At 34.7% G+C, this 19,377-nt stretch overlaps 1 protein-coding gene across 1 annotated transcript in view; it reads left to right on the forward strand.

Moving 5' to 3' along the window:
* Nucleotides 1-19,377, forward strand: part of PRKN (parkin RBR E3 ubiquitin protein ligase) — a gene marked incomplete at its 5' end in the record, with an annotated part of 618,384 nt that overhangs the window by 240,595 nt on the left and 358,412 nt on the right. The window contains one exon of the mRNA XM_084284418.1: nucleotides 1,217-1,332. Coding sequence (XP_084140544.1) covers nucleotides 1,217-1,332 — 116 coding nt within the window. The remainder of the gene's footprint in view (nucleotides 1-1,216; nucleotides 1,333-19,377) is intronic.

Genomic DNA, 19,377 nt, shown 5'->3' on the forward strand with positions numbered 1-19,377 from the left:
AGTGCAAGTTTGAGTAGGAGAAGAAGGTGATGTTATATTAAACAAAGCTTACTCCACTCAGTCATACTAGTGTTCTTGTATTCATATACCAACAAACACTGAGGTATGTGTCTGGATAGTCTAGCTAGGAACTTGGGGTGTCAGGGAGGACCAGGAAACACCATCTTACAAGTCTTTTTCATAGCTTTTGGGTTGTTCTTATCCCTGCTTTTTTGGATGTGACTTTCATGCCCTGAAAATGTTCACACTGACTGTAATTTTCTTTTTCTTCATTCTGTCCCACCTATGTGAGTCATTAGGAAACACTGTCGATTGAATCACTGTCTTTGTGTCTCTTTTTCTGGTTGCAGTGTTTTTTTTTCTTTTTTTTTTTTTTTTTTTTTTTCCTTTGCATGGATGCCTAGAGAGTCACTTGTGATCTTGGTACCATCAACACTTGTCATTCAATTTCCTCTGATGCTTTTACACCTGTACATTTGAATTCACACTTAATTTATACCAGTCTTAATGTTTACTTTAGAAACCTGCAACAACAACAAGAAAGGTCTTTAAGGAAAAAAAAAATGGAAGGTGTCATCTGTGGCTTTTATTGCAAGGCACATGTCTTCAGACTGCTTTTATTTACAGATGCACACAATGATTTGGACACTCAAAACAAGCTATAGAGCACTAAGAACTAAAGCAACTTAATTCAAATGCTACGTAACAAAGAATTATAAATATGTGTCCAAAGAGAACCAGAGCTTCCTTTTAGTATGATGATAAAATCATGTTTATATAGATTTCCAATGTCACAAAAATCGAGGTCAGGATTCGCTAATTTAGAAAAAAATCTGTTCTAGAAGTCAGAAAATGGTAATATGTAACAAAAAAGTGGAAATGGTTGCAGTTCATAATACTCTGCCTTTTGATGACTATGCCTAAATGAAGTCAAGGTCAAGTCATTTTTCTATAAATCCAGAAATTCACATAGTGTATCACACTGATGTCAAATCAGTGCAGAAATAGATATCAACTTAACCTGAAAAATCATGGAACAAAATACCTGGATTTCTATTTTTGCAAGTGATTCTTTCTAAACCTCTCCTAATGATTGCCCTTTTCTGTTGGCAGTGGTGATTTGTCTGTTGTCTCAGTTGTCAGTTAGCCTAAGATAAAGGGAGGACATGAGCTGCAGGTATGTAATCATCTCTTTATCTCTCCTTCAATATTTCAGGAGTTTTACTTTAAATGTGGAGCACACCCAACAACTGACAGTGAAACATCTGTGGCTTTGAACCTCGTTACAACAAACAGTCGCTCTATCACATGTATAACATGCACAGATATTAGGTAAGTACAATGAAAAGTGTCAGAGATTCACAGTCTCAATGTTTCAGAGTATTTCTCACTTTCAAAGAGCTTTTTTCCCTCTGCTGGTTTTCCTTTTTAAACCTTTTTTTTTTTTTTTTTTTTTTTTTTTTTTTTTTTTTTTTTTCCCAGTATTGTGGTGGAAAATGGGCCACATATTCAGGTATATTCTTTATTTTGATGGTATAATTACAGTTTACATTTTTATAACTCAGCTAAAATACAGGTGGAAACCTGACTGCTACAGTCTGAAATGCTTAAGATAGTGGTATAGCTGTATAGATCTGTACCTTCGCTTTGTATCTGAGAACCAGTGAACGAAAGCACGATTTTGAGGTGGACAAACTATTCCTGTGTAAAGAAACCTCTTGATATTTATTTTTATAAATCAAAGCAAAATTACTTATGGTGCGTTTGTTCTCGTATTCTTTTTTATTGCCATTTTAAATGCTGTAATCTATCTTACCGTATGGTGTTTGGGCACATACATTCAAGAATACCATTGTCTGCAAATGAATGGATTAAAAACCACTTGCCCAACAAAGACAAAAGCTACTATTGCTATGAAGAATTAACTGAAACACATTCATCTACTGAATAGGAGAGGTTTTGAGGCTCTACCTCAAAACCAATAACGCCATGTTATTTATTTTAAGTATTTCTGTTGATTCATCTGTGTTTTGAAATATGAGAAAGTATTTAGGAAAAAAAAAAAAAGTGAATTCCTATGAGACAGTAAGTTAAATGTTGAGGGGTATCTTGAGGGGAAAAGCTGGTTTACTTGGAAGTCAATTTCCTACTGGAAATTTTAGTCTTTAACTCTGATTATAGCCCATACAGAGTATAATATTATGTTGTGCTTGTGTGGTAGTGCATTGATATCTGATTGTTTGCTTGTATATTGTATATTGATTGTATATGGTTGAAGAACATTCTTCTTACTTATAGATTAAAAGATAGTTGTACACTGAAAAGAAAGAGTATGGTGTCCAGCACTTCGCATACATGCAGGGCTTCGGAAGTTGTTGTGCATGTGTTTCAGAGTCTACTGTGCAAAATTACTTAGCTGTCCTAATGGTTAGGTATGCAGCAGTATTAACCTCTCTGTAATTAAGGATAATGTGCGGTTTCCATTCTTAGCCCAGTCTTTTTCTTTTCCAAAGAACAAGAGTGTAAAATATCAGCCATAAATGTGTTTACTTAGGCTTGAGAATTGGTTATAATTATTTCAATCAAATTTGAAATGGGTATGTTGACATTTTCCTGAATTGATATATTCAGTACAAAACTACTCATCTGTAGTCGTGAATTTGTAATTTCTGTCACGGTTTTGTGACAAAATCCCAAAGGAAAGAAAGTTTGGACTGAATTTTCTGAAATTGCTTAGCTGAATTGTTCCTAGGACTAACTATTGACTTCCTAAACTTTACTAGTAAATGTTACTTGGACTATTTATTACAATATCACAGAAGTATGCTAATTCTCATTTATTTAAGTTAAGGCATCAAATGACTGTGGAAACCTAAGTTGCAGTAGACTTATCTCAGCCCATCATTATGGGAGCATTTATTCATAAATAAGCTTGTTGGATTTATACAGCAAACAAGGAAGGATTTAGATACTTGACCAGCTTACAAGGCAGTAACAGTTGCTAGTTACCTACCCATGCTGGGGCTACAGGAAAAGACTGATTATGTTTATGAGTGACTTCAATCTTCTTATTTTAAGTAGCAGATTCAGTTGGTCATAAATAGGTTTGTCTTCCACTATGGAGCATAAAGATAATTTTTAGAAAATGAAAGTTCTGTTTGGTTTCCTGAATGGCTAATAGATTTTACTTGATCATAGCAAGATCTCTGAAGCCTGTGGCATGAGTGAGATATATCTGCCACCTCTTTAATAACAACAACAACAACAACAACAAAAAAAAAACAGCCTACAGATCAGCTTTATTCTTGTCAGTCCCCAGAAACTCAGGGGATCATGCTTCCATCCCAGTATGTCTTATGGGACATAGAATTATTATTTTTTTTTTTTTTTGGCAGAAGGCACTGAAATCCTTTATCCCAGGAGTAAAGGAGTGTGCAGGGGAGTCCTCCAGCAGCTTGTTGTTGTTATAAGCATACTAATAAATTTACGTAAGCAGATTTCAGCTTCTCAATTCCTAGCACTGTAGGCATAGGCTTCTTCTCTAATTACATCTAGAGATGTAATGAAATTATGATGAGGATATCTCATCCTTTTCTTGTTTACTTCATAAAATTTTGAGGATGACCTTTGTTCTCCTGCACACCTCCTAATCTACTCCCACCCATGAGCAAGTCTTTTGTTCTGGCCATTGGGACTGCACAAGGTGAAATCTGTAGGAATTAGACAATATTATTTCAGATCCTCTTCTCTTTTGTAGTTGACTAACTTGATTTTACCTTGACTCTGTCTTAGGGCAGATAGCACCCTTGCTTACAATAAAATGTATGCCAAGGAGAACTGTAAAGTGATAGTTGGTCAAAAGAAAGTAGCAAGGTACGTTTGAACTCTATGCTGATTCATATGGTATGTCTTCTAGAAAGAGATGATTTTGAAAGCATCCTTTTTGGTGTAGTTGCAGAACTAGCAGCTCCAAATATCAGTCTCTCTCAAATGGTTAATTCAGGATTTCATAGCAAGATTGCAGACCGACCTAAAAGCTGTTAGCTCTCCTGGCTCTTCTAATGATTCACTGGGCAAGAAGTGATTTCTTTTACTGCAGTGCAGAATCCTGGTATCCCTCTGTACTGCTAAATGAAAGAAAGCCAACAACTGATTCCTGATCCTGAGGCAAAAGGTAACAACTGGTAGATGTCCTACGCAGTACTGTGATAGTTTGGCTCTTAGTCACAGCCAGATTGGCGTAATCTTGATGCTAAAACCTGAGGACTCATTGCTGAAACTACATCCACAGAGAAAGTATACCTTTTATCCCAGTGTCAAGACAGTGTGCAATAGGGTTATTCATCCACTATGCAGGGCTCAGGAAGCATCCAAACACTTTTCTGAACATGGTGAAGTACAATGAAGAGGTGAAATTACTGCAATAAAACCTGAGTTTCACAGGATAAACATTAGCCATTTCAAGGACCCATGTACTGGATTTTCAAGAAGTCTGTCTTTCTTGATTGCAAGAAAAGTTGTTTCTTCCTGACAGCTTACTGGGCTCTCCTCTCGACTTTAAAAACAAAACAAAACAAATAAACAAAAAGATAACAAACAAAAAACAAAACCAAAAAAACTTCTATAGGCACATTTCTGTGTTAAGTTTAAAGTTTTGTAAATGCATTCATATGTTAAATGCTAATTATCTTTCAGAGGTTTTGATTTTTAAAACCACAAGTCTATTTTTACTTTTTTTTATATACTGAACATTTGTAGGTGTTATCAAAAAGACCGTAACTCTCCTTCTGAAGTAAAACCAGGAAATAATAAATATTTCAGTTTCTTCTTCATTCTAATACTTTCATCTTACCATTGATCATTAGGATGAGGATTCTTTGCCTTAATCTTTCAATACTTCCAGTGCCAACCAAGGTTTCTTTATCATTGTTCTTATTCATGTGCATACATACTTCTTGGAGAAAAAAAAAAACAAGTCCAGTGTATGGTTAAACTTTCTTTCTAGGTATAGTCAGTCATCTTCCATATTCTTTTATGGCCAGTCTAGCAAGTTGTTCACATATATGTTTGGGTGAATGAAATAATTTTCCAATTAAAACTTTGAAACAAATCATTTTCATTTCTATTTTTTGACTTATTTCTTTCACCCCAATTGCAAGAATGATCAAAGGTAAGCACGTTTTACACAAAGCTAGAGTTAGAACAATAAAATCAATTATGAGTGTTGTGCAAGGGTTGTTGTAAGTAACTGTGCTAGCTATGAAATCTCTGCTCACTGGTTTGAGTTTTTAACTCTTTTCTCCAACATAGTGTTCTTAGAACATTTATATAGAACTTAAATATATTTATACACATAACCTTGTAACTTTATTTAAACATATAGGTGACTATTTTTGACGGTGATCACTTTCTACTATTCTTATGCAGTTGAAAAATACCAGCTCTGCTGATTGTAGTCTATAACATTCATCTGGAAACGAGCAATATCTGTATTTGGTGCAATAACGGTTACTTTGTGTTAGCTCTGCTACAGGCAAAAAATATATATTCTTCATAATAGATTTCTTTATTATTTTCTGAAAAAAATGAAATTAAACAAGAAAAAAATGAAATGAAACAAGAAAAATGACAACCAGGTGTTGTTTATGTGCTCATAGAGAGGGTGGTCAAGCATCGGAATGGGCTGCACAGGGAATTGGTGGAGTCCCCATCTCCGGAAATATTGAAGAGACATGTAGACATGGCACTAAAGGGTCACGGTTTAGTGATGGGACTTGGTAGGTCAGACTGATGGTTGGACTTGAAGATCCTGAAGATCTTTTCCAACCTAGATGATTCTATGATTCATCTGTTTGTTCACATATATTTATCATGAACAACTAGTCCACCACAGGTGGACCAATTAATAAATCTCAAGATGCTTGGCACAACAAACATGATTATAGCTGGGCTTACAGAGCTCATCAAAAATCTTATTTAAAGAAGTAGTGTATTCTATGGTATATAGAAAAATACACAGTGAAAGGAATGTTTAAGCATATTGCCAGTTTTATTCTCAAGTTTACATTAGGCATGTATTCTTTCACCCTGGATTTATATTTGATATGAATATTTTCGTGCAGCTCTGACCAACAGAGTGAAATATTTTAGAGCCAAATACCTTTGTAGAGTTATGCTAAATCCATAGACAGTATTCCACATAGTGTAATGCCTTCCAATGCTTTTTGCTTATCTACAGTGGAGTTGGTATGAATTGGCAGCCTTTATGCATTTATTTCTTTTTGTAGCATTGAAGGTGATGGGTTGCTATTTTATATCTTTGAAGAAGCTCATAATATGTTGAGCAAATGGCTGAAAGTTGAAACAAATACTAAAATGGTACAATCCTCAAGGGGAGATCTGCTTTTGTCAACTGTTTCTAGTAGAAATAACATCAAAAGGGGTTAGGAGTACCCCTGGGTACCTATAAATCAGGCTCAGGAATAACAATGATGTCTAGCAGTGTAAAAATAAAACGTGTGGAACAGAAATGCCTCGCGTCATCTTTCACAAACTAGGTAGGGTACAATTCCTAAAGGCACCATTATTTTTAGCTTTCAACAGATACAGATAAGTAGAAGAAATATATAGGGCTTGCTTTCACTTAATAGATAGAAAGAATTGTCCAGAAGTATTTGCTTTTGTGTTGATCAAAAGTTTTTATCTGATAAATCTGTACTTCATAATCTTAGGCAAAAAAAAAAAAAAAATAATAATTGTTTAGACAATGGAAACTTATAATTTGTTTTTCTGCAATTCAGAATTCATACTGCTAAAATTGAAGATGGAGCTTGATATTGTTAGTGGTGAGAACTACATATGCAAGATGTTCTTCAAGTGTAACTGTAACTTAAAGTTTTTGTCAAAATTCTTTTCAGCCAAATCAGTTCAGATTCCGATCACATTAAACTTAAGGAGCATTAAATTAAGGAGCAGGAGACTGTTGTAGAAGGGCAGTACTTAGAGGGAAAAACTCAAAGGGAAATTACTATTGGAAGTCCTGTTAGAAATTCAGTAGACATCTCTCTTCAACTTGAATCAATAAGGAACAAATAACTCTGCATGTCATTAGGGACAACTGTGCATTAATCTGATTCTGTAGGGACTACTTTGATCCCCCAAAACCTCTAACTAGCTCTTGATCAGCCATTTTTTCTTCGGTGTGTGTTTTTCAGCAGAAAAAGTACATCTAACAGTTCTTGTCATCCCCCATCCTCCGCACTGCTTACTTTTCTGCAGTTGATTGAAGCACTTTGCCAATGAGGAAAAGCTGAAATATCTGGGACCTTTTAGGCTACAGGAGTGGAGACTTGGGGGATCTTACCAATGGGTATAAATGCCTGAAGGGGGGGGATGCAGTGAAAATCCAGCCAGGCTCTTTTTGTTGGTGCCCAGTACCAAGACAAGAGGCAGCAGGCACAAACTAGTACACAAGAGGTTCTGTCTAAATATCAGGAAGTAATTCTGTACTTTACAGGTGATGGAGCAGTAGTACAGGTTGCCCAGAAAGGTTGTGCAGTCTGTTTCCTTGGAGATCTTCAAACCTTCAAAAGCTACCTGGGCGTGGTCCTGAGCAAGCTGCTGTAGGTGGCCCTGCTTGAGCAGGGGGATTGAATCAAATGGCCTCCAGAGCTTGCTTCCAACCTCAGCCAGTCTGTGATTCTGTGAGGGAGAAGGTGTGAAAAATTGATTGATGACTGCATTCTTTCCTATATTACATAAAATTGTTGTATGTTGCTTTGAGATCAAATGTTTCTTCTACTACTGTTTAAAATATTTTTTTTTAGTAACACATTAAATTATTTTCCTTACCTTTCTTTCAGTCTTGATGCAGACTGGATTAAAAAAAAATAATAAATGAAAGAAAGGGGAGGGAATATTAGAGGAGAAATCTACTACTGAATATAACAAAAAACGTGTGAGGTAGCAGGTCTACCATGATATTTGAGAGCTTTAATATATAAATCATCCTAGAATATTTAGTTTCAGGTTTGAATCATATCTTACAGCTGAAGAGACAATCTACAAAATTTAGATTCCGATAAAGATCTGTATCTGAACTGTAAACATCTAAAGTGAAGTGATTGTCCTAGAGTTTTGACTGGGGTCAATTTTGTTGTTATCTGAACAGTTACAAGGGACCTTCTATTCCCTTCCGATATTAAAAAAAAAAAAAAAAAAAAAAAAAAAAAAAAAAAAGGCTGTATCTATTAAAAGATACGGCCAAGGTGATGTTTTTCAGAAGACTAAATAACACCTTATTCCTGATATACAATTGCTATTTCTCTTTGATTTTTGATTCTGGGGTATTGGATCCTAGAATTGCCCCTAGGGCTATTATAATTCAAGCAAGTTATCAAGTCTATATTTAGCTCATCTTTTTTAAAAGTATGTTTTCCCTCTGTGACCTGTTTTGATAATGCAGTTTCTCCTCTAAATCTCTGCCTTCTACATTCTTTTGTCTTTTATGTACCTTGAGTAGCTCAAAGAAGAGTGAGAAAAGATTATGTTAAGAATTAAATCTACTTTGTCTAAGTACTATGACCATCAGGGACAATGTCTACTTCTTTCTCTTCTAATACTCCTGAAATTAATAGGATTTCTAAAGAATCACTTGAAGTAAGAAATTAATCAAATATCAAACTAAGAACTGTTACTAATTGGTTTAGGGCTTTTTTATTTTTCTCAGCAAGGTAGTCTGTAGAGTACTGATTTTTACAGCTGTAATATGAGTTTTGTTACAAGCAAAACCAAGAAGAAGAAATATTTTGGTGACTGTTTTGTTGGTATTTTGAAAGATGAACAAATTCTAGTAATGCCAGTAAGTGACCTTCATTTCTTTGGTGGCACACACTGGGGGTTTTATACTTTTAGACTCTAACACTTGTACTGTGGGCTTCTGGAACAATGTAACCTGTACATGCAATTCAGCTGCCTTAACCTTTCCACTGAATTGTAACCACTATTATGTAGCAGCCCCCTGTGGCACTGATAGGACATCACTGCATTTCTTACTGTTTTTCTTCTTTTTTTTTTTTATGATCTGCACTGCAACTGCATTTCAGTGAGACATAGTTCCAGCTTCTACAGATTTTTGGATTGGTTTTTTATTTATTTATTTATTTATAGATTATTTTTTAATTGGCATGTGTCAAGTATCCAGTTTCACCATGTGCAAAATTTGGTGGACCTAACTTCCAAAATATTTTGAGGAAGCCTAAAAGTAGGACTACTTACGCTTTTCATTGATTGGTCATGTAAGCTAATAAATATATATTTTGGGCAAATATTTAAGGTTTAAATAGAAATGTTAAAAAATATTTTGAAATGTCTAAGAAAAGTATAGTAGCAGATGTTTGTGAAACAAACAGAGAAAATATATTTCCCTTCCCCCAGCGCCACACACACACCAATTGGTTCTCTTCTTCTTTAGGTCAAGGTTGGTGACAGCCAAATATTATCACCACCTGATAGCCATTTAGTGGCCTATGAGAAATGTCACTGGAGGTAACAATACAGTTGACTTTCGACAGATGATAATATTTTAAAAGTTCACCATCACAGATGATACTAATTAGCCAGCCTAATCTCAGCAGAAACCTGAGGTCTGAATGAACAAGGTGAACAAATTGTGGAATTGTTACCTTCAGGACTGAACTGAAGTATTCTGGGAAGGTGTGGTAGAGCAACTTCAACTTTTGTCTGATGAGTAGCTTGCCATTTGGCTAATCTTGCACTTCAGTAAGATGAGAGCTGTTGAGACACTGTCTTTTATTGTCTCTGACTTTATTTAATGTTATTTTTAATGTAAGAAACAGTAAGGAATTGAATGTGAATGTGACAGCTGAAGAAAGTTGTTCAAAATGAAGTGAAAGTGAGAAATCTGCTCTTTTTAAAAAAAATGTCACTTCTTTACTGTTTTTAAGTAATTGACATTTAGTAACTAATGTTGAATTTGTAGTTAATGAAACATTGATAGAAGATGGAGACTTAATTTGGAAACGAAGTTAAATATGGGGAAATAACAGGGGTCTTTATTGTGTGAAAATTGTTTTCGAGTATAGTTCAGAAAAAGTATTGTGTATATATACAAATAGACATATCTACATATATGACTAAATAACTTCAATAGAAAAATTAGCATTTATTTTAAACTTCTGTACACTCATTTATTTTTAAGCTGGTTTTATGAATAATTTTTCTCTGCTTCCCATCTTATTCACAAGTATGTCCATACTGGGCTGGGGCAGATTTGAAAACTTAGATCCCTGAGGAACAGTCCAAGGTATCACATAAGGAAGTATATTTATTGACATATCTTTCCAGCTTTCCCAGCCTTCTCAGCCAGTCATCATCTACTTGAAAGGAGAACTACTCTGTTCTGATTGACTCAACATCAGCAGGAGCAGCAAAGGCATTCATTTTCTCCTTAACTAAAAGAACTTATCAAAGATAGGGGTTGTGGAAGGAATATCTTTACTACGTGCTAATTTTTTTTACTTGTATTACGTAAGTTCATATGTACAAGTATATGTGAATTCTGGTTTTGAAACAGCCACTGCTAGGAGTATTTGAAACAGTTGAACTACATTTTATTTCCATTGTGAATTGATTTCTGTAATGTGCATTTCTAACTTGATATGAGATTGAGCAGATGTACTCTGTCTCATTTTCCCAATTCAGTTTTATCTAACTCTCCTTTTTTTATTATTTTTTTTTCTATCTTCAGTGTTCTATGTGGAAAGAACAGATGTAGAACAAAAATATTTCAGTTAATAGCAATGAGTATCTACTTCACTGAGTTTAGTTCTGAGAAATTAGTTTTTAGTCCATGCAGTTGTTGGTTAGGAAAGAAGTGCATTCCATTAAGATGTACTTCCATTCTGAAGGAAAGAAGACATAGACATAGAACTGAAAAAGGTTTGTTTTGAAGACTGCCACTGAAATGGAAGTCAAACAAAAATAAGTATGTGTCTAAGTAATTCTATAAAGGGCATTGAAAAGTTATGAATACTTACTCTGTTAAAGCCTAATGTTTGGAAAAGGGCTTTGTAAGACAATTGTTTAACATGGAAGAAACAGAGCTGTTAATGTATTTATGTCAGTCATAAAGAGTAATTTGTTAGTGATTGGACTGATAAATGAAAAAAAATAACAAAACAAAACTGAGGCTGCTGTATCTTGAAGGAAAATCTACAAGAATAAATGTGAACTAGTATAGGTATATGCAAAAATTATTATCCTGTATATTTAGCTTTATAGAAAAGATGGGGAAAAAATATAAACACTTCCTTTCTGATCCTGAAATTCATTTTTAATTTGTTATTTTTTAGTCACAAAGTTATAGCAAGATCACTGACATCAGCTGTATCAGTATTATCAAATTCCTGTTGTGGTAATGTAGCAAAAACAAGAAAGGAAGCGCTTGTGGAAGATGTGGATTTCACTCATTTAGGAAACAGAGAAATGAGTGATAATATCAGAGAATAGAGCAACCCAACAGCAGGGGAAAAAATGCACATAGAGTGGTTTTAATTTGCGGAAATGTAGCAAAAAATGGAAACAGCAGTGTCAGGCAAAAGTACCAAGATATAATTTCTGAAATCAAACACATGAAGGACTATTTATAAGATAGATAATCTGTCATAATATGCAGGGAACTTCATTTAATGTTGCTTGACATTTTGTAGACTCACTTAATGATTTAATATGAAACAGTAACTATTGTCCTAAGTAATGTCTTTAATACCCATTCAATTCCTTGGCTCAGTAGGGATTGTTACAGATTCCATAAAAGCCTAATTCAAATCAACATTTTAGGAAATGAAATGAAATGTATGAAATTCGATGGCAAGTGAATACATACTGTTTTCCATAGATGTCTGGAGTAATGTATTTATTCCAGATTCTGCAAACATATATTTGATGTTTATCAGCTTCAAAGTCACATTGGTCAGAATTTTGTTTGGGAAAGCAAGGAGGGATTGAGAAATTTTCTATTGACAATTATAAACAACAGTGTGCAGAGCTCTCTTAGCGAATTAGTTTTGTAATTTTTCTAATTATCCAAAAGAAATTGATTGAACTTTAATACATTTTGTTAGCTAGAAATTCATGTTGTTTTTCATAGCAGCTCATGCATTCATAACCCTTTTCTTCTTCCACTCCCTCCTTTTTTGTATATTGTCAAAGGTTGACTTTAAAGATAAGACAATTTCTGAAGACAATATCAGAAGAGATTTCTCTGATTTCTTCTGCAGAAGAAAGCAGTGAGGTTTTCACTTTCATGGATCTTCTGCTTAAAAATTTCTTCCCTCCTTGAAAGGAATATATTGGCAGAAAACTTCATTTAATAAACATGCAGACTTTAAAATTTATAAATTTTACAATACTAAATAACTAATACTAGTATTACTATATAATACTAAATGGTAATAAATATTTTAGCACGATGTTGGATGTGACAGACTAAGTTCACTGTCAACTAAGATGCCAACATAACTAAATCTTCCTTATAAAGGAAAAATCTAGGGCAAGATGAGGCAGGACAATGAAAATTAATTCAGTCCTCTGGTGGAACTTAAAATGTATACAGAGGCAAGTTAGACTTGTTTATAAATAACTGTTATGAACTTGGTGCAAAGGGGTGCTGATTTGCAATATGATTTGAAAATGACAAATGAATCACAGAGGTTTTCTTGTTGCATTCAGGCAATGTCTATGAATCACAGAGGTTTTCTTGTTGCATTCAGGCAAAGTCTATGACACTTTAAACGAGCTTCCTGCAGACATTTGAAGACTGAAAAATGAAGACCATTATGACATATTAACGATCACTTTCCCAGTACAAGTTCATAAAGGGTGGTGGTGATAATTGCAGTAGCAAGTCAATATAAGAATACTGCAAGGAAAATGGCACCAGTTAAAACATTTTTAAATTGGTACAAAATCCTGTATTACAAACTTCTGTGTAAAGTCGTGTTTTCATTTGAGATGAAATTTTAGTTTATTTAAAAGTAATTCCATATCAGTATAGGCTGAAATACAGTAAGCAAGACTAAAACAAATACAGTTGTCCATGAAAAGGTTTTCAAATGTTTGGATTATCATCTCTCAATTAGACTGATACAACAGTCTCTTACAGAGAAGACCTATCTTACAGTTGATCTCCAGAGATCAACTGAAACTGTGATTGGAAATGCAACTGTGATTGAAATTGGAAGAGTTTAGTTTTAGATTAAACTAATATAAGAAGTGTTGTTACATAGTAAGATGAGAGGAAAAAATATGCCTACTCTTCCGAACATTTGAGCTAGTACAAATGCTGCTCTGTACAGATTTCAGTTTTCGCAGAGTATCTGTACATGTAATTATTAAACAAAAATGACAACTTTTTTTCTGTCACTAAGTTTGTGTTCCTACATATTTATTAACTGAAATAAAGCATTCATTTATTTCTATATGTAGGTATATGTACAAAATACATATTATACTTTGTATATATGAGTATACAATTGTATACTTCGTTTTTATACCCATATAAATATACATTATACAAACACGTGTTTTCTTCACCTTATTTCTTGCTTTCTTCTTTATAAGAAGTCTTTAGCTCTTTGAAGTGCATTGCATTTTTAAACAGTTTTCTTCACCACTAATTACCCTATTCTTACTTCACTTGGCAGAGACAAATCTGGTAAATATGAACAAAAAGTAGGAACTAGAGGAACTGTGCTCTCTTGGCATGAGAATTCCATTTGCATTTTTCCAAATGCAAATTATATCCCTTTTTCATGTTGTTTTGTTAGCAGCAACAAAAAGAACAGTCAGACCTCTTCCCATAAGGTACATTATCTGTGATCACTGAAGCCAGTATTATACAAACAACTGTCAAGAAACCGAGGACCTGCCTCTTGAGGTCTACTGTACTGCAAAGGTGACTGTATCCAGAGATGTTACCTCTCTGAATTTGGACAACCTGCTCTTGCAAACATACCGACAATGCTGATGTCAATCTTGAGCTATACTCTTGAGCAAGTCTGTCTATGCCTATACTCCAGAAAGTGGTTCCAAACTGGTTGATTTTTCTGACAAAAGAATTATTTATTCACTTTTGGCATATATGTCTCATAAGGAATCAGGATATGTCCTGATAAGAAGGCATGCGGTGAGAATGAAGCTGCGGTATGGGTCAGTCTGCTTACATAAAGCAGGCTTCAGAAAGAAGGAAAAAAAAAAAAAGCTTCATGAAGTCATTTATTCAGTCCAATGCATTCTAATTTAATCTTGTTTTTAAAATAAAATACCAAAGTACAGGGAGAATAGCATGCTTTAATGTCATTGTTCATTGAGGTTTCAAGACATATTTTTGTATTGTATTTCAAATATATATCCATAAATTCAACTGAAATAGTTGTTACAGTGGTGTGTGGGCACAAATGTGCATGTATTTATCTGCTAAAGTACTCATCTTTAGAAAGACCTGTTTTAAAAAATAAAGAAAAAAACACTGTAATAGGTATTAAATGAAAATGGATTTTCATGGGGACTTTTATTTCTTGACTGTCTTTCAAGAACATAAGTATAGTGGTGCTAGGAACAGAGGAGCTTTAAAGTTTAAAGTGTGACAGAGTACTGGAACAGGCTGCCCTGAGAGGTTGTGGAGTCTCCTTCTCTGGAGATATTCAAAATCCACCTGGATGCCATCCTGTGTAACATGCTCTGGGTGACCCTGCTTGAGCAGGTTGGATGATCTCTGGAGGTCTCTTCCAACCTCAACCATTCTGTGATTCTGTGTGTGTTGTGACTCTAAGTATTCATGGTCTCTAGGGCTAGTGAAGAATGGTCATGACAATCCGACTGGATAAACTGGTCCCTACCAAGTTCTGCAAGTTTTATCAAGATTCCTAAGCTGCTACTTAGGAAGAACTGGATATCTTCTTATGTCTCAGCCACTCTGGTGTTTTTCCTCTTGCTTCAGAAACAATCATCACTTTTGACTCTGCTGAAACCTTTGAGCTTTTTCTCCCCTAAATTGTCCTCCAGTGGAAATTCCATAATCACTGTTAGAAAGTACAAGTAGTGATGGTATTAAGAGCCACTTAAAGCTCCTTTGTAGCAGTAAAATTTCCACATATGAACTCTTGGGAGAGAACTGGTCCCTGAGTAATGTAAAACAAAAACAAGTCTTTCCTATTGATTCCTCAACTATGTGATCCATTTGTATTTCATCTCTTTGCTTCATTGTATTTCTTTGGCAGGTGTATCTCTTTAGGAAAAAAAAAAAAAAGGAAAGCTGCCTTTTTTTTTTTTTGTCTTTCCCCCTTGTATGGGGTGTTTTGTCCCCCTTTTTTTTTGTTGGGTTACAATTATTCCAATTTTAGTAGTTTACCCACACGTTGATTCCTAATAATTTCTTAAGGTTCACTTCTTGAAGACTGTATGTAGCTGTGCTGTCCTGGGACAAAAGGAGACACTGAATAACTGCTCAGAGCTGCAGTTTACTCCCTGCTGTGCCCTCTGGGACGGTCTCTCTTCCTTCTCCTACCTCATCCCAAAAATTTCTTCTTTATTACAAGAGATAGCTGCAATGGGCAGGGCAAGCGCAGAGAAGAACAAAACTAAATCTAGTACTGTTCCTCATCCCATCCTGATTGTTCCATGGTCACCCAGATTTGAATGGGAAAGGCAATTCCCATGGTAGGTGCACTTCCTCTCATCATTAGAGGGAGACAGCAATGGCAGTGAAGGCATCTTGGGTAGCTTGCACTTGAGCCTTTACGCTTAGGTTCTGCAAACAATTTTGTGAATGTTTTTAATGATGTCAGTGAGGATAAGTGTTTGCAGGTTTGGACTTAAGTACTATGTAACAGTGTATCATTTTCACATAAATAGAGCTTCTTTTTTTTTTTCCAGAAATAAATAACTTCTACAGATGCACAGCCTGCCTCTCTTGCATTCAGCTGTGACCTTGAGAGCTGATTAACAAGATTGTACTCCAAAGGACACAAGGCTCCACATAAAGCAGTGAAGCATGTACAAGCCCTTGAGGGGTACTTAAAGTATCTCATAGACTCTAATGGTCATTCCTTTCTCTTTAATGCTATTAGGTGAATCCGTCTTACAGCAATCTGTGGCACTTTTCTCTTTATTTAATTTCTGTGCTACAGATTTTATGAATTATCCTGTTACAACTCCTCTTCCATGTTTCAGAGACAAAGTGCTCTACATGTCTGGTATGCTTAGCATCTTCTCCAGCAACACAGGTACTTGGGTTTGTTTTATTGGTTTTACAATGTAATAAACTTTTGCATAGTAAGAAGATGAACAGTTAAGGAGAGTTATTGCAAGCTAAACTTGGAGACTAAGTAGTGCTTGTGAAAAGCAGGCAGAGTGTTCTAAATACAGAATACTAAAAGGGAAAGCACTCTATATACAACTCATTGCTATTTCTTCCATTTTACTGCAATAACTTTTAGATGCTAATTTTTAGATGCTGAATCTAATACTATTCCCACCCCCCCATTCCAACCAAAATCTCAGGACGTATTCTAGGGATTATTTGTAGAGTTTTTGAATGAAAAAAAAATACCGTAAAAGCATACTGTTTTTTCACTCGTGCCAAAGAGAAATTAAAAAGACTTCAGTGTGCCTGCTTGCAGGCAGGGACAGGGGTTGTCTCTGAGTCCACGTGCTGCCTACACATCTGTCAGGCTTCACATCAGTAAGCTTCCACCCAGTACAAGATGTTCAGATTAGCCTACATAAGAAAAATATATATATATATGATCTGGTTTATCCTTGGTTGAATATAACCTGATAAATTACCTAGGAATTGGGTGCTAATTTATGACGCAGATCTTGGAGTTAATTTGCTCCTTTTGTTAGCACTTACTCTGATTCTATTCTGTGAATCTGAAATGTATCTCCAAGCCTAAGCAGTCAGTGCTCAGTAAGGGAGATGACAGTCCTTTACTGTTCTGGTTTGTCATTAATTTTGTTGGTTTTTATGTTATTGTTCATATAAAAAGAAGCCCTTTGTGTGCTGGCAAATAGATCGAGGAACTTATCACAAGCCACTAATTCAATGTTTCTGGCAGCTGTTGCCAGCCTTGAGTGTACCACAATTTAAATTCTAAGTAAAAACTCTTTAGATTCTATCTTCTGATTTGTCTGGATTTTAACTGCGGTCCAATAACTCTCGAAACCAGCAAAATACCAGCTGTATCTCTTATTTATGGAATGTTTTCTAACTGCTCCTGTTGCATGGCTACGAAAGCACCTTTTCTCTAAGTAATCCTGAGTGGCTTTTGTTTGTTTGTTTGTTTTTTGTATTTTTATTTTTCCCTTGTCATAATCTGTAATTTTCAATCTTAAAATTAGGAATTTTTATTGATTCTTTGATCATCTCGTGCTTTGCTTATTTCAACCTTTTCCTCTGTCTGTGAGTCCAGTCACTCTGCCATTACTGCCTCAGATGTTTGTTCCTGGCTGTTTTTTCTCACTGTTTTCTAAATATGCCTTATCTTTCACCAGTTACTTCAAACTATCGGTAAGAACCGATATATCATTTGAGGCTGCATCAAAAATTTCTGGTTTTCCCTTTATCTGCTGAATTAATTCTCTAGAGTAAAACCATTTAGAAAGGAACCATTGCCTGACAGATTGAGCAGCTCAGGGCTGCAAACTTTGAGTGTTCTCACTAATTTATGATTTCTCAGGTAGAGGCTTAAGCTCAGCTTGTAGTTTTCTTCCTACAGAAGCTTGCAGGTAGCACTGGCTGTTTTGACCATTCACTGGTTACTGAATGAATGCCCAGCTTTTGCAGAGCTATCTGCAGATACACAGCTAATTATCTGCAAATACATAGCTACTTTATATCTGGCAAGTGGTTGTTCATGATGTCTGCTGGTTTCATGTACTCTGCATCTATCAGACACTGTTTTTTTGTGTCTCTTTCATTCCTAGAATTTCTTAAACCTTGTTTAAGGCTTGTGTATGCTACAAATATTATATAATGTACAGTGATGTGCCAAAAAGAAGCAAATGAAAGAGAAGAGTGTCCATCTGAGAGCATCATGTCTGTCCTTGCAAGAGCATGGACTACCAGCAAAAGCTGGAAAGCACACTCTTAACAGCATGGCAAGATATAGGTCAAAGAACATGATACTCACAATTTTCTAATGCAATTTTTTATTTAGTACAGGTAGAGACAATCACAGACTCTAGGGGAAAAAAGCTAGAGATCTATACATCATGTTCACTATGATCATAATTTGAAAAATGTACAATACACCATAAATGATACAACTCAAAATGATAAAAGTTACAAAGGTACTAAACTTTAAAGACATAACAAAACAATATGGACAACTTAAAGATTTTTTTTTTCTTAAAAAACAACAAAAAACACACAGCCAAGTAGATGCTAAGTTTAAGGAAACAAGTAAAGCAGAGAGAAAAGAGGATGGGTATTAGATCATATCCCTAACCTCCTTGGCAGTGGTTGTTGTATTAGAAACTTATTAGTAATAGCAAATTGCTAACATCTTTCAGTCTTGAACACCAACAGTTATTCAATAACTTGGAAATTGAAAAGGGTGATATATAAAATGGATATATATGAACATGGATATATACGCACATGTATACTTATAGTATGCAATATCTATAATGCATATTTTATATAACATACAATATATTTGCGTATATTCACACATGTAAATGTGTAATGTATACCTATATGTGTACATATGTATATACTAAACAATGTATATGTATGCACAATATATAGTGTAGGTGCTATTTATATTGTGTATATAGTATGTATTTATACACATGCATATAAAATGCATATATACATGTAATATTGTATATAGTATATATATATGAATGCAGTGTATGTATGCTATATACACAATATATTTTATATGTAGAATATAAATACATGTACACAAATAGTTATATATGTGCATGCGTATATATATGTCTCTAAAGCAACAGTAAACACCCAAGACACTTTATTGGACTTCTGCCAAATTGAAAAAAAGCTGATACCTGAGGTTATGCTATTGAGGGAGATAACTAAATGGCATGCAGTGCTCTCAAAAGGGATGTTTTCCTTTTAATGGTGGAGTTTTTACATCATTGGAATCAATTCAGCTTTATTTGTATTTCTTAAATGTTAGTATCACATTTTTGTTTGTTTATTTGTTCTGGGTAATCCTTTAAAAATAGAATGGATTATATGGGATATATAAATAAAATACTTTTTTCCATATTTAACCTTGGGATGAGAGATCAAAATTTAGATGAGATTTTTAGTGTTTCCTAGGAGTC

Source organism: Netta rufina (genome assembly GCF_964035555.1).
Source record: "Netta rufina genome assembly, chromosome: 3".
Lineage (NCBI taxonomy): Eukaryota > Metazoa > Chordata > Aves > Anseriformes > Anatidae > Netta > Netta rufina.